At 36.4% G+C, this 16,035-nt stretch overlaps 2 protein-coding genes across 11 annotated transcripts in view; one reads left to right on the forward strand and one right to left on the reverse strand.

Annotated features, from left to right (window-relative positions):
• Positions 1 to 150: 150 nt before the first annotated feature.
• Positions 151 to 15,775, reverse strand: aldh3a2a (aldehyde dehydrogenase 3 family, member A2a). 8 transcript variants are annotated; one of them, XM_067364495.1, is made up of 12 exons: positions 14,167 to 15,775; positions 8,675 to 8,775; positions 5,772 to 5,952; positions 5,463 to 5,694; positions 4,486 to 4,568; positions 4,193 to 4,401; positions 3,926 to 4,043; positions 2,915 to 3,056; positions 2,669 to 2,835; positions 2,498 to 2,597; positions 2,174 to 2,412; positions 151 to 281 (listed from the first exon to the last, which is right to left on the reverse strand). In XM_067364495.1, the coding sequence occupies exons 3-12, from the start codon at positions 5,931 to 5,933 to the stop codon at positions 267 to 269; spliced, it is 1,467 nt and encodes a 488-aa protein (XP_067220596.1). In that variant the 5' UTR covers positions 5,934 to 5,952; positions 8,675 to 8,775; positions 14,167 to 15,775; the 3' UTR covers positions 151 to 266. The 8 variants fall into 8 exon arrangements, with proteins under 8 accessions (XP_067220596.1, XP_067220593.1, XP_067220594.1 ...); XM_067364492.1 differs by lacking the exons at positions 8,675 to 8,775; positions 14,167 to 15,775 and adding exons at positions 6,436 to 6,528; positions 8,259 to 8,495; XM_067364493.1 differs by lacking the exons at positions 8,675 to 8,775; positions 14,167 to 15,775 and adding exons at positions 6,436 to 6,528; positions 8,103 to 8,118.
• ulk2 (unc-51 like autophagy activating kinase 2) overlaps positions 12,274 to 16,035 on the forward strand; it is a 41,881-nt gene continuing 38,119 nt past the window's right edge. For 2 of the 3 annotated variants that reach the window (XM_067364486.1, XM_067364487.1), the window contains exon 1: positions 12,274 to 13,330. In XM_067364486.1, coding sequence (XP_067220587.1) covers positions 13,241 to 13,330 — 90 coding nt within the window. In that variant the 5' untranslated portion in view covers positions 12,274 to 13,240. The remainder of the gene's footprint in view (positions 13,331 to 16,035) is intronic. The other variant, XM_067364485.1, reaches the window with a different exon arrangement.

Consider the following 16,035-nt stretch of genomic DNA (forward strand, 5'->3'; position numbering starts at 1 on the left):
CAATTACTGTAATCAGAGCTATTATAAAACATTAACAATAGTTGTATCAGTGTTTTATATTGCTTATTCCTTGTTATAAGAAGTCCAAGTAAAAATGAAGACATGAATCTATATCATCTGATTTCAAAGGGTGTACAATATTGTAAGACACTCTTCTGTCTAAATTGTGACTGCTGGATATACATTAACATCTGTAATATGCAAGGAAAAAATTACACATCAAGAGCCCTCTAAAATGATGGGTTCTTCAGGTTGTCCTCCGCTTGTCATCGCAAAAACCTCTGCAAAGCACAAGAAAATTAAATAATTTAATGTGAAAGGCTTTACAATAGGAAGACAATTCAAGGCACATGTCATTTATGACTAAATCAGAGTGGATTAGACACAGTCTATTGCCTGCACAGTAAATGTACAAAACATTAGCTAAGGTCTGTTTGTTAAGGTCATGGAACCATTCAGGAAACATTAACTTGTCTAATAAGTACAGTAGAAAGAAATGTCATTTGAAACTGAATGTTGATTGTTGACTGTATTTTACAACATCAATATTCTACAGTATGAAAGGCAAATTCTTCTATTTTACAATCGGCTGGGATCATGTAGAGCCCTCTGAAGATGCATTGAAATTGCAGTTTGGACCTTCAACCCATTGATCCCCATTGAAGTCCACTATATGGAGAAAAATCCTGGAATTTTTTTTTCCTCAAATACCTTAAATTTCTTTTCGACTGAAGAAAGAAAGACAAACATCCTGGATGACATGGGGGTGAGTAAAGTTTCAGGAAATTTCAATTCTGGAATGAACTAATACTTTAACAACAAAGCCCAAATTAATTGGAAAGGCAGGTTTTGCATTAAAGGTGCAATGTGTAAAATTTGGGAGGATCTATTGACAGAAATGCAATATAATATACATAATAACTATGTTTTCAGTGGTGCATAAAGACCTTACACAATGAACCATTATGTCTTTATTACCTTAGAATGAGCCATTTCTATTTACATACACCACAGATCCCCCCTCCATGTCAAGTCATCATTTTGCGCCGGCATGTTTCTACAGCAGCCCTAAACGGACAAAAACTCTACAGAGCGTGTTTCATCACTATGTTGTTGTTCTTCTGAATCGTTCATGCTTTTAGAGGCAGCTTGCATCGCCACTACGCTGAATACACACGAAGAAGTAGTAGTAATAGCATGGTTTAATAGAAGCAGAGACCGTTCTTTGTTAGAAGTAAGAGGTAACCTCATTTCTTGACTGGCTAACATACTCTCTGCTGTCTCAGACAATGACATCTTTGACCAAAGTCCCTTTGAGACAAGTCATTTCACTCAGCAGCCATCTTTGAAACACCTTTTGGGCATGCAAGTGCAGCTCCTATCTCTTTGAATGGGGAAACATCAAATTCTCCAAAGCGGTTTGCCAAGCATTCGATTAAATTTAATATTTGAAGTCACCAATGAAATCTGACAACTGTCTCATAAATTTAGTTTCTAAACGCTTGAATCATGTCAAAAAATTTTTGTGTGTGTCTCTATAGGAAGTGCGCGTCTGACTCTTTCTATAGGAACCGGAGCTAACGGCCGCTGCAGTGACGCGATGACATTACCAATCAGCAACTGCCTCTTATTTTAAAGGTGGGACTTATTCTGCCATATTGTGTGTTGCACTTTCTCCCATTCAAAACAATACGAGTGACACGTTTTGTGTTATTCTATAGTCTTTGCTTTGACCTGTGTCGGTCAGACAGCCACCATAGCTTCTCTGTTTTGCTTCAGAAGGGATGGGTGAGCTGCCGTTGGTTGCAGTTTGCAACCTCACCGCTAAATGCAACTAAAGTTTACACACTGCACCTTTAATATTGATATCTTTCTGCAGTTGAAACACTGGTTGAGAAATTGCATGTAAACATATCGATCATCGTCTCTTCTTCTTTGTGCTTTTTACTGGTAGCATTGCATTACCACGCACGCCCCCTTCTGGACTGGAGTGTGGATCTGCATACGTCATGTGTCTGCATGAACCAAACTGTGACGTCCATACCCTGGTTCAGGATGAATACATGTACCGCTATACCCCTAAGTACCCTAGTATTAAATATCCTGTAGGAAACAACATAATGCAGTGCTTATTCACTACATTTACCCAAGTCGTTTGGAGAAAACATCTCACCTTCACCACAAAGGCCGCCAGTGCAGCAAGCAAAGCAACCTGCGCCATCTGACGCCACCGAGCCAGATTTACTTGCTTTAAGAGAAAAACACGGGCCCAACGTAACTTCTCAGTTGTATGCGGTGGGTAGCGCATCTGATTCACTCCCTCCATGTTCAGCTTCTTAATAAGACAGCTGCGAAGGTGACTCAGCTGATCAAAACCATATTTGCCATGGTAACGACCAGTTCCACTATTCCCTGTTACAATTACATAAATCCATTGCTTGTGTCAGTTATTTTTCTACTGATTTAGAAAGCCATGGAAATGAATAAAGATACTCACCAACCCCACCAAAAGGCAAATCACTTATGGTAAAATGCACCAGACAGTCATTGGCTAAGAGCGCTCCACTAGACGTCTCTGATATCATCTGTTTAATGACCTGTGAGAAAATACTAATTGTTTGTTTGCTGTTTTTCAGGAGGTGAGAAATAATGAGTCACTCTATTGTACCTTACTACTCGAAGAGAAAACGTAGAGTGCTAGAGGCTTTTCTCGTTCATTGATGAACTGAATGGCTTCTTTTAAGCCATTGACAGTGATGATGGGCAGAATTGGCCCAAAGATCTCTTCCTGCATCACTTTGGATCCTGATTTCACATCCCTCAAAACAGTAGGAGCTGAAGCACACAGGAAAAATTAACCCATAGTCATGACAGCATAACATATTTCCTTAATTTATGCTAAATGGATACATACCTATATAACACTCTGATTCATCACCGTCTCCTCCAACTGCCACTGAGCTTCCCTCAATAAGTGCCATTATCCTCTTAAAATGCCGTTGATTAATAATCCGTCCGTAGTCTGCAAAACTCTTGGGGTCATTCGTATAAAACTCCTGTAAGTGAATAAATAAAATAGTAGCTACGTTTACATGCCACCAAATAATCAGACTGATTATTTGAGAATTGGAAGGGGTGGTTTAGACCTAAAATAATACCAGAAGGTAAAAATAAAGTACGTAAACCCTCGAATCAGACCATTTTCTCAATCAGATTAATTAGTGCCGTGATGCATATGTTTACATAAGTTTTAAATCTTACAAATGTGCGGGTTTATTTCCCCTTTCTTTTATGAATTGGTCAGTGGACAGGACTGAATTTAATAAATATTTGCTAAAAATGCTCTTCTAACATTAGTCATCAAGGCAAAAATGGCAATTGTGATCAAGGTAGCTCTGGTGACATTATCGAAACGGCTTTCTCCGGTTCTGAATGCGATGACTAGTCTCAGCCTCAGACGTCACGCCAACAGACCGTTGGCTGAACATCTGATGCATATGGCATACTTTTTCTGGTACCACTTCAGGAGTTTTGAAGTCGTCTTGCACTGTGTTCTTTAAAGGTGCTAAAGAGGATCTTTTCGTCGACTGAAAAACCAAAGACTGTTACTGAGTTTTTGAAATGAGCGCATGCGTAAGAACACCCCCCCTCGTTTCGAGGGAACGCCTCCCAAAACTCGTGCACGAGTATTGGAACACGAGTGTTTACCACCTGCATTCGCTGTATCGTGTTAGTGGATTCATTATGTTTGGGATACATGTAATGCACATGTCAACGAATATTTGAATCAGACTGCAAAGTTTATGGCTCATTATACAACTTCCATAATCTTATATCGGATTGGATTCCTTCGGAAGTTTGGACTGGCAAAAATTAGTGCATGTAAACATACATAACATTGTCAAAAGAGGATCTTAATACATACCTGGATGCATTTTTGGATCTCATTAATCACTGTGTCTTGGATACTGGATTCACAGAGGATGTAATCAGGTGCAATGCAGGTCTGACCACAGTTCATATACTTTCCCCAAGTAATGCGACTGAGGATGTAAGAACATTGCGAAGCAGCATTACTTAATTAGTTAACACATACACAAAGTATGGATCAAACTTGATTATTCTCGAGCTCATCTGTACTACTATATGTAATTTTTAAGCTTTAGGTTTACACAACTCATGGCAAACTCACCGGCAGGCAATTCTGATGTCACAGTTCTTGTCAATATAGCAAGGGCTTTTTCCACCCAGTTCTAAAGTGACTGGTGTGAGATGATGAGCAGCTGCTTCCATAACCAGTTTCCCCACAGTGCTGTTCCCAGTGTAGAAGATGTGGTCGAAACTCTGCTTCAGCAGCTCCTGGGTCTCTGGAACCCCTCCTGTCACCACTTGATACATCTCCTGAAAACATAATAGAGATGATAGATGAATTAAGCAAGTAAAATTAAAAGTTATATTTTAAGTAGTCAATGAATGAAGTATTACAGGGTCCAGATAGTGAGGCAGGAGCTCCATAACTTTGGCTGTGTGAGAGCTCACTTCTGACGGTTTCACCACTGCAGCATTACCTACAGAATCAAACATGTCAGAGGCAGCTTTCAGATATGATGAGAAAGAGAATATTATGAATGGTTGGTTTTGATCTTCACACAGCATATTATAGGCTAATAACAAAAGAAGAAAAAACTTTTTTTCCCCGTTCAATATGAGACTACACAATATTAATAATGTTTCAAAAGTTTTGGTGGAAAACTACTGGGAGACCATAAAGCTTCTCCAAAACTTCTCTCTTCTTGCATGAAATACATGTTTTAAATCTATTTGAAAACACAGCAAATGTGTTTCCTCGGATTTACACTATTCATATGGGTGTAATAATATGGAAATTTGTAAAAATGTGGGGAGAAAAAAAACAAAAAAACAAAAAAAAATCACATCCATACAGTTCAGAGTTGGACTTTCGTATTATCCGACATTTTGCAGGACAGGGTCATTCTGTCATAATCTATTATTATCCATCATTTTAGGTTTCATATTTCAATATGAAAATAAGAAATTGAATAGCTTATGTTTTTGTTCAGATATTCATTTTTATTCACACACTTACAGGACAATGAAGAGAAAGTTAAACAGACTGTGCATCACTTTTTATCATAAATATTTGTCCAATAAATCGCAATAAGCTTTGTGCTTTGTTACGTTTGATATGAAACAAAGTCTCAGCTTTCAAATTCTGTACTTTTTATTATGAAATTCAAACAATATAGTGGCCAAAAATACGGAAATCTGTACAAATGTGGAAAAATTACATCCCTGCAGTAAGTTATCATGAAATATTGTGTTGGATACTTTATGTTATTTTGATACTTTAATGACGCTTTTTGGACCTGTTCCTTTACACACATAGTAATAATCACATGAAACTGAAGATGATGTCAACAAAAGGTGGATTTATGCTTTACCTGCAGCAATGGCACCCACAAGGGGTTGCAGGGTAACTGCTATTGGATAGTTCCATGCCCCAATGATGAGAACAACACCAAGAGGCTCTGGCTGTATGTACACATCATCTGAGATAGTGAGAAGATTTTTATTCACAGGACGAGGAGCTGCCCACTCAGCTAGATTGCTGACAGCCAGATTGATTTCTCCCTCCAAGCCAATAATCTCAAACATCTGTGTTGCATTTTCACTCTAGAAAAACACAGCCATTATGTTCAATACAAATAGTCATCCAAATAAAACACACAGAGACTGCAATTTTAATTCACCTTATAGAGGTCTTTTCTCAGGGCCTCAGAAATGTCTGTTGCTCTTTCTGTAATGAATCGCTTTAGATTTTTAAGTTGTTTAATTCTGTACTCCAGGGGTTTAGATCTTCCAGTCAAGAAAGCATCCCTGGCCTTCTGAACAGCCAGCTGCTCCCGAGACATTCTGGAAAGTCAGTCTAGACTGTGAAAGAATTCACAAACGAAGTTGAACAGGTTAAATGCATTATTTAAAAAAAATAGGGACAGATTGAAGTGGAAAACTGAAAAGTGCCATTCTAATTCAGTGCAGCATGCATATTTCACAACGACTATAATATTGTGCAAAATGTACTGTACCCTTTTGAAACATCTGCGCATTTATGACTTTGTTTACATTCTAACATTACCTCTTACTTTTGATAGCTGATGCCCAGGGGTGTATAGCATCATAGCTATAGTTTATTAAAGTTTTACTTTACTCAAGTAGTATTGTACTAATATTGTACATACTTTGTAGGTCATTTTTAGCCAAAAAACAACTTATGCTCTATGCATAGCACATGTCTGAGGTAATTACCAGAGAACAGAATTTAGCCTTGTCCCCCAAATGCATTTAGGGTAACACACTGACAACAGAAGCCACAGGCAAGAAATGTAAACACTGTATTTTTGTTGAAGCACTTACATTAATTTTTCAGTTTATTTCAGGTGTAATGTTGTTGCTAAATCATCTTTTCTGGTGGATTTTCTAGGAGGAGGATCTCTTGTTATGCAATTCCTGTAGGTGGGTGAATTGTATGCAGGCAGTGCTACTGATAGCTATGATTTTGATTCACCTAGATGACTCGAATATTTTTAATCAGTTTTACCTCAGTTTTGTCAACTGCTTGGTATGACTTCAATCAAGCAATAGAATAAACATGACAACAATAATGTCCTAAATAATTAGTTCTATTATGTACAGCTCTCCATAATCAGCACATTAAGAAAATTATGATTAAATGTTAAAGGATTAGTTCGCTTTTAAATTAAAATTTCCTGATAATTTACTCCCCCCCCCCATGCCATCCAAGATGTTCATGTCTTTCTTTCTTCAGTCGAAAAGAAATTAAGGTTTTTGATGAAAACATTCCAGGATTTTTCTCCTTATAGTGGACTTCAATGGCCTCCAAACGGTTGAAGTTCAAAATTACAGTTTCAGTGCAGCTTCAAAGTGTTCTACGTGATCCCAGACGAGGAATAAGGGTCTTATCTAGAGAAACCATTGCTCATTTTCTAAAAATAATTTTTATTTTATACATTTCAACCATAAATGCTCATCTTGAACTAGCTCTCTTCTTCTCTATTATAATTCCAGCAGTGTAGACACTGCTAAGTGTATTACTGCCCTCCACAGGTTAAAGTTTGAACTAATTGTTATATACTTGCACTAGCATATTGTATATGACAGTTTAGTTCGAACTTTAACCTGTGGAGGTTAAAGTTAGCACTTAGCAGTGTCTACACTGTCAGAATTCTAATAGAGAAGAAGAAGAAGAAAGCTAGTTCAAGATGAGCATTTATGGTTGAAACGTATACATTTTTATTTTTAGAAAATGAGCAATGGTTTCGTTAGATAAGACCCTTATTTCTCGTCTGGGTAAACTGAACTTCAACCATATGGGATCCACTGAAGTCCACTATAAGGAGAATAATCCTGGAATGTTTTCATCAAAAACCTTAATTTCTTTTCGATTGAAGAAAGAAAGACATGAACATCTTGGATGACAAAGGGTGAGTAAATGATCAGGAAATTTTAATTAGAGAGTGAACTAATCCTTTAACCTGCTGCTTTACAAAGATATGTGCAAAGAGAAAATACTGAATCTTTTTCTAAAGCTTGGAAAAACCTTTGTTTAAAAGCAATTTCATTTTGATACGTGTTACTTTCACTTAATTCAATTAATTTAAACACAGTAACCACACGTCAAGTGCAATGTCTCGGGACATTTTACATTCGCAATCTCTGACGACTGAAACCTTCAAACTAAATAAACCGTACGGTAATTACAATCAGCAAGATTGTGAAGGCGCGATAAGCTGACAGGGAATTTTCAAATCTCTAAAAAACAGACCTGCTGAGAGCTGAGACCTCAACATAAGCTCACATCTATGCGTCGGGACTTGGGTAAAGTTGGTTTTATATTCGCACATTCGGACTTCTGATAAATTCAGACTTTCCAATAAATGTGCAATAAATTAATGTTTGCGAATTTTAAGCAGCGACATGATATTGACAACCAACGATTGTCAACTTACAACATTACAACAGTAGTTTAAAATAGGCAAGTATTGTTTTAATGGCATATTTACTTGTGAATGTCCACTGAATGTCCAATGTAGTGTGATTAACAAGGCTATTGAATACGGATGTCCGAATGTGCGAATATAAAACCAACTTTACCCAAGTTGCGTCGGGGTCATTGTAACACGAAAATACTATAAACACAACAAACTTCTCTTCGTTACCTGCAGAGGCACGTGAAAGTTCAGAGAGCCGTTGAGTCACATTCAAATCTCACCGTGTTTTGTGCAGATATAGGTACTCAGTATAAAGATATAATCGTTTAATTACACAAATTACAAGGAACTGTACGTGAGACGTTATTGAAAATCGGCCCGTCGATCTCTATAAAACGATTACATTAATTTCTTTATCTACTAATTACAAACGACTTTGATTGGTCCATCTACTAAGCCTGTCATTCAGCGATGATAAAAGTAACATGTACCACGTGACAACGATATCTACGAGCCGGCGCAGAAGCGGTGTGGAAAATAATTTACACCTATAAATGGCATTGAGAAACGTAAATAGAATATGAATTTAAAACATATTGCTAAGAGCAAAATAAGACAGAAAAAATTAATTAGACATATCTTACCTGCCCGCCCACTTTTAGTTTTTCGCTGTTCCTCTGCTGTTTTTATTGAGGTTTCAGACGTCGCACCCCATCACTGCGCCATCCACTGTTTACATTATGTACTACACGTACAAAAAAGTAGCGTCAAGTGATGACATGTTTTGATAATTTTCTAAAAATATTGGATAAGGTCTGCTGTTTGTTAGTATAGCCTAATAAATTAGGAATATAATAATAATAAAACATAATAAAACAATTACATTTGCCCTTATAAGTACTCAATTTTGTTTATGAAAGCGAAGAAATGATTTATAGCCAATGGCAGATGTTGGCTATATAATTGTCTGAGTAGATCTGTATGGTTTATTATTTCAGTATAGTTTATTTATTTATTATTGTTTTATATTTCATAGGCCTATATCAATATATGGTATACATTTAGTCTCACAAAGTACCATGCATTTTCATCTGATAAAATACTATCAGTGTCATGTTTGTTGTAAGGGCTCATAATTTCTCATAGCCTTTCTGCTTCCAAATGCAATGATACTTTGAGTCAATGATATCATGATGTTAGCTCAAGTTTCATCCCTATGGTGTGTAAACTCTAGATATGACATAAAAACAAGAGCAGCAAATGCAGCAGAGTTGGATTAATGTGGGTCTATCCAATGCAAGCTGATAATGTACATGGATTATTGCATATAAGTGAATATTACAATTGGTGCTTGAACCTTATTACTGTATTTACAGGAAGGCTAGTGTATACCATTAAATCACAGAAGGAATTCTTGATCATGATAACTTATGGAAATTGACAGCCACGATCATATTGTTCTCAAACGCTAAGTGACCTTAGTGACACTGGAGAAGGGCTCACCCATGCCAGTAGCCTCACCCCTTTTAATTTGAAGCCACATGGAAGACATGTTGAGACATGTTCACTGTCACTCAGCATGTGATTAATAATCAAAGCATGTCAAAACTTATGTTAAAAACTTATGTTAAAATCCCATATATATCTTGCAATCAAAACTTCTGGAGATGCAGTGTTTCCAGTACAAATATCTAAACATTCTTAAATCAAGATACTTTTACTTGAGAACCAAAGATCTTAAGCCTTGTTGTCTGAAAAAAAATCTATCAAAAGTGTGTTTATGCTTAAAACAAGAAAGCATACCTGTCAGTTGTTAAAGAAAAAAATAATCCAAAGTGAAAACTAACTTTCTTACCCAACTGATATATGTTTTTCTTGTTTTAAGCATAAATGCCGTTCAGTTTGTTAAAGTAACAGAGTAACAATGAAAAATACATCTAAATCAATTATTAACCTTAATTTCAACAGTTAATTCCAACAAAAACATCCACTTTTGGTATGGCAAGATGTTTTAAAATATTTCCTTTTCTAACATTTAAACTTAGATACATTATTAGATTACCCTTTGACTTTATGAATACACATAAATTACAGCTTTATGTTTCTTTTTTTTTTTTTTTTTTTTTTTTGTGCATTTATTTAAAGACCGCATGTACCATTTTTTTGTCACTGGTGTTACCTTACTTCTCTGGCAATTTTAAACGTTTTCATGAAATATTACTTCTCAACTTTTTCAGCACATGCAGTCAGAGTTAAGAAAAATAATGATAATGCAAAAAATAAGGAGATTGTTTTATTTTATTTTAATAAAAATGGCTGCTGCAAGGTGTCAATCCACATGTTGTCAATCATGGTAAACTCACTAAATCAAGTAGTTTAATCCATTTGTATTCTAGTTTTTTAAAATTCCCTAACAATAAAGTAGGTCACACCAGTGACTTCAACTAAAAGCTTCATATGAAATTATGATTTTCTAATTAAAATTTCTGATAACTGAAAAGAGATAGTGGACTTTCCATTGGCCTTTCTTCATTGATCTTCAGAAGAACGGAATGTCATCAGTGTGATTTTTTTTAAATTAAAAATAAGAGATTTTTGTTAAAGATGCCCTAGATCTTTTTTAAAAAGATGTAATATAAGTCTAAGGTGTCCCCTGAATGTGTCTGTGAAGTTTCAGCTCAAAATACCCCATAGATTTTTTTTTAATTCATTTTTTAACTGCCTATTTTTTGGCCCTTTAATTCTCGTGCTCCACGCCCACGGAGCTCGCGCTTGCCTTGAACAGCATAAACAAAGTTCACACAGCTAATATGACCCTCAAATGGAGCTTTACAAAGTGTTCGTCATGCATGCGGCAGATTATGTGAGTATTGTATACTGTTATATTGTTTACATTTAATTCTGAATGAATTTGAGGCTGTGCTCTGTGGCTAACGGCTAATGCTACATTGTTGGAGAGATTTATGAAGAATGAAGTTGTGTTTATGAATTATACAGACTGTAAGTGTGTAATAATGAAAATAGCGACGGCTCTTGTCTCCGTGAATACAGAAACGATGGTAACTTTAACCACATTTAACAGTACATTAGCAACATGCTAACGAAACATTTAGAAAGACAATTCACAAATATCACTAAAAATATCATGATATCATGGATCATGTCAGTTATTATTGCTCCATCTGCCATTTTTCGCTATTGTTCTTGCTTGCTTACCTAGTCTGTTGATTCACCTGTGCAGATCCAGACATTACTGGCTGCCCTTGTCTAATGCCTTTCATAATGTTGGGAACAAGGGCTGGCATATGCAAATATTCATTATATATTTTATAATATTTATTCAGCATTTGTTTTTGTTTTTTTAAATGTCATTTAAATCATATATTTGATAGTTATGTATAATTATTGTATTTTAAATGGTAGAAAACCCTGTTTCTGAGCTCAAAATAAAGCACTTTCCCTCTGTACATGACTGTGGGGATGAGCACTTCTGGAAATTGTTAATAATTAATTAAAAAAAAACAAATATTGCCACATTTATGACTCAAGAAGGTGTAATTGTTCAAATTACATATTGTTTCATTTTAAAATATATATAAAAAATTGTAATCCTAAAGTTTTTTTCAAGCGTAATATTTCTGTTAAGGCTAGGGACAGAAAAGTGGTCAGTTGATATTATTTAATGGACCTGAGCTAACATGAACTAACAATAAACAGTTGTATTTTGTTACTAACCTTTACAAAGATTAATAAATACTGTAACAAATGTAATGCTCGTAATGTTATTAACCAATTTTAACTAATAGGGCCTTGTAAAGTGTTACCGCATAACGAAATTTTACTACATAGCAATACATACGAGTTTTACCACCAGATGACGCCAGTGAGCTCATTATTGTCAAAGGTAAACAACTTTAGGTTTATGTTGATACAGGCCGCCACCGCCAGAGGGAGCACTAAGTGCTGTCATATTTGTTTTGTACCATTAAAGATAAATTAGCACTGTAATTATCACTCTTATTCAACATTATGAACATTTCGAGTGCGTGTTTTTCTTGATCAAATTAGATATAATTCCCCTTAATCAATCTTTCTTTCTTTCTTTCTTAATAAAATAAATCATTTTCAATTTTCTCATTTTACAGCGTCCTTAAAATGCTCTTCTCAATTGCATTCTCTAATTTCTTGCAGAGCCCAGGCTTTGTTTTCTCGAGCTGACGGGACTATCCCTCGCGGCGGAGGACGACGCACGCGCGTGCGCGGAGGAACACGACATGCCAGTCTTCTCCTGTAAGAGCTCGGCTCTGTCCGCTCTGTCATTGTAATGCAGCAAGCTGTGATCACGGACAAGTTCTCCGAACGACCCGAAGATAAACGTTAAACTCCCCTCACCTAACGGATCGTGCTTTTAGCGTCTTTTCTTGCGCTTCTTAGAAGTGAAGCACTGGTGTTTTCCTGCATTGTCCCGCGAGATCGAAAGCAGGACAGAGGGGTGAACTGAAATGGTGTACACAGCTGCTATCATATGGACCTGAAGAAGAGCACCATATCGTTGAAGAAGAACGGCTGACTAGGCTATTGCATTAAACGGAACATTTGTTTTGTGAACTGACCTGCTATTATGCAGGCGATGCTGCTTGTCTATATGTAAAATCGATGTCGTAACAAATCCAGATATTATTTATTGCGATTTATCTGCTACATTGTAATCGCAAATTGTAAATGCAAATCGCTGGCTGTCATTTTAGCCAGCTCGCGATGGGCAACTCAGTGACCCACCGCGCCGTTATTGACATAACGAGGCTCTATTACAGTAAGGAGAGGGCGTCTGCAGCCTCTTTCTTTCCTTTTAAACTCAACTGACATCATGTAGCTCGGGAGGTTTGAGTTGGATCAATAGCCATCTCATCAAGCTATTTTGCGAAATGCCTTGTTAACTGGGTCAGACAGCGAAACTAAGGGTCCTAGAAACGCATCCTCCGCCTCTATATCTACTTCACGTTCAGCTATTTGTTTTGATTCCTACTTCGTCTTCATTTTAAGCCTGACCGCTGTTAGTCAACTCTCGAGTATACTAAGTCGTCTTTTGCTTTGATAATTTGGGGATGACAGGATTCTTGAACAGACTGTCGTCTGGATTAACGATAGTTTGAGGAACTTGTCCCTGACAGCCTCTCCATCACAAGCTGTAGTGTATCACCTGCCAAAAAATGGAGACGGTGGGAGACTTTGAATACAGCCGAAAAGACCTCGTCGGACACGGAGCCTTTGCAGTCGTCTTCAAGGGAAGACATAAAAAGGTAAATAAGGCATTGATGTGCATCATTGTGCAAATCTGGGCCATGCATCCATATTAAAGTGAGGCATTTAAATGTCAAATTTGCATGGAAAAAATGCATTTTAATATAGAGAAATATAGATTTATGTAGTCAATGCATTGTGGTTTTCACATCTTGTGCAAGCTCTCGCGGTCGTGGCTATTCTTGATTAGAAACCGTGGGTTGTTTTTATGTAACGTGTGCTAGAATAGGTCACATACTGCTGGAGTCATTCATTCATAAAACAGCCTCCGTGAATAAGCCGTCTGACGTCAATAGTGGCCGGTCTACTTTGGGCGGAGGGACAGGACGCAGATTTTGTTATGATTTCTGCTTTATTTTTTTTTACATTGCCTAAATACAGAGTGTTTTTATGAGAAAATGGAAAGCCGTTTTAAACATTTTATCTAGTAGCTTATCTATTTTTTAATTAGTGTTTTTTTTTATTCTTATGACTTGTCCAGTATTGACTTGCATTTTAATTTTTACTGGTAGCTAATCATTATAATCTGAAGTAGTTACCTGAAATGAATTTTAATAATACTAGTGTTTCATAAATAGGTACTTGTAGATAAGCTGTAATGAAAACTTGTAATTGTTGGGTTTTTTGATAGACTTTGATTTGAGGTTTAAGATTTGAGACTTTATTAAGATCTCTTCTGAATCTCTAGAGGAGACACATGTGAGATTACTGGGATATTTTTTCAGGTGAAAGATCTGAGAAGCAGTTTCTCGCCATGTTATCTTACTGGTGTTTAGGAGAAACAATTAAAGGGTTAGTTCATGCAAAAATGTAAATTCTGTCATTAATTACTCACCCTCACACCTGTAAGACCTTCATTCATTTTCAGAACACAAATTAAGATATCCGAAAGGTATATGACTCCTCTGTAGACAGCAATATAACCACCACTTTCAAGGTCCAGAAAGGTACTAAAGACTTTGTTAAAAAAGTCGAAGTGATTACAGTGGTTCAACCTTAAAGGTGCCGTAGAACGTATTTTTAAAAGATGTAATATAAGTCTAAGGTGTCCCCTGAATGTGTCTGTGAAGTTTCAGCTCAAAATACCCCATAGATATTTTTTTATTCATTTTTTTAACTGCCTATTTTGGGGCATCATTAAATATGAGCCGATTCAGGCTGCGGCCCCTTTAATTCTCGTGCTCCCTGCCCACGGAGCTCACGCTTGCCTTTAACAGCATAAACAAAGTTCACACAGCTAATATAACCCTCAAATGGGTCTTTACAAAGTGTTCGTCATGCATCATGTCTAATCGCGTAAGTACAGTGTTTATTTGGATGTTTACATTTGATTCTGAATGAGTTTGAGGCTATATGCTCCGTGGCTAACGGCTAATGCTACACTGTTGGAGAGATTTATAAAGAATGAAGTTGTGTTTATGAATTATACAGACTGCACTGAAAATAACAACAGTCTTGTCTCCGTGAATCCAGTAAGAAACGTTGGTAACTTTAACCACATTTAACATTAGCAACATGCTAACAAAGCATTTAGAAAGACAATTTACAAATATTTTTACAAAATTTTTCACTATTGTCCTTGCTTGCTTACCTAGTCTGAGGATTCAGCTGTGCACATCCAGACGTTCTGCCCTTGTCCAATGCTTGAACATGAGCTGGCATATGCAAATATTGGGGGCGTACACCCCGACTGTTACGTAACACTCGGTGTTATGTTGAGATTTGCCTGTTCTTCTGAGGTCTTTTAAACAAATGAAATTTATATAAGAAGGAGGAAACAATGGAGTTTGAGACTCAGTGTATGTCTTTTCCATGTACTGAACTCTTGTTATTTAACTATGCCAAGATAAATTAAATTTTTAATTCTAGGGCACCTTTAATTTTTTGAAGCGAAGAGAATACTTTTTGTGCGCGAAAAAAAACGACTTGATTCAACAATCTCTTCTTTTTCCTGTCATTATCCTTGCACAGTTAACACAGTAAGCAGTGAAGGCTTCCGTGTTTACGTCCGAATGCAGGCTCAGTATTGGCCAAAGCTGCACACGTGAGCAGCTTGACGCATGCGTGTGATGCTGACACAGGAGCCAGCCAATAATGAGTCTGCATTCTGACTTATGAGTGCTGGACGTAAACAACATATGAGAATGACACAGAAGAGAAGATATTGTTGAATAAAGTCATTATTTTTGTTTTGTTTTTGCGCACAAAAAGTATTCTCGTCACTTCATAACATTAAGGTTGAACCACTGCAGACATGTTGAATGTTTTAACAATGTCTTTAGTACCTTTCTGGACCTTGAAAGTGAATTTTTTGGTTGAACTAACCATTTAAGATATTAAAAAGATCTCATTTTTGATTTTCATTCTGATTGGTGGGAATATCCTGGTATAAATATTTTTAGCTGAGCTGATCATCATTTTTATGTTATGATCAATAAGCGATATGATGGCAGTAACATACTTTTCCTTTTTTCGCAATATAAGTAGTAGTGATATTTTATTCTGTTTTGTGATGTACATCCGAGTGAAATGGATTATAGAAAAAGAAGATATGTAGGGTGGGTGGGTTTAGTGGGAATAAATGATTGAAGATGTCTGGCGGTTCACCAGATGGTCTAGTTATGACATTTTAATTAAACAAAGTGAAAAGGTCAAAGTAAAAAAACTGTGACACATGCATGAATTCACAAAAATATCAATAACA

This window comes from Chanodichthys erythropterus, chromosome 17 (assembly GCF_024489055.1).
Source record: "Chanodichthys erythropterus isolate Z2021 chromosome 17, ASM2448905v1, whole genome shotgun sequence".
Lineage (NCBI taxonomy): Eukaryota > Metazoa > Chordata > Actinopteri > Cypriniformes > Xenocyprididae > Chanodichthys > Chanodichthys erythropterus.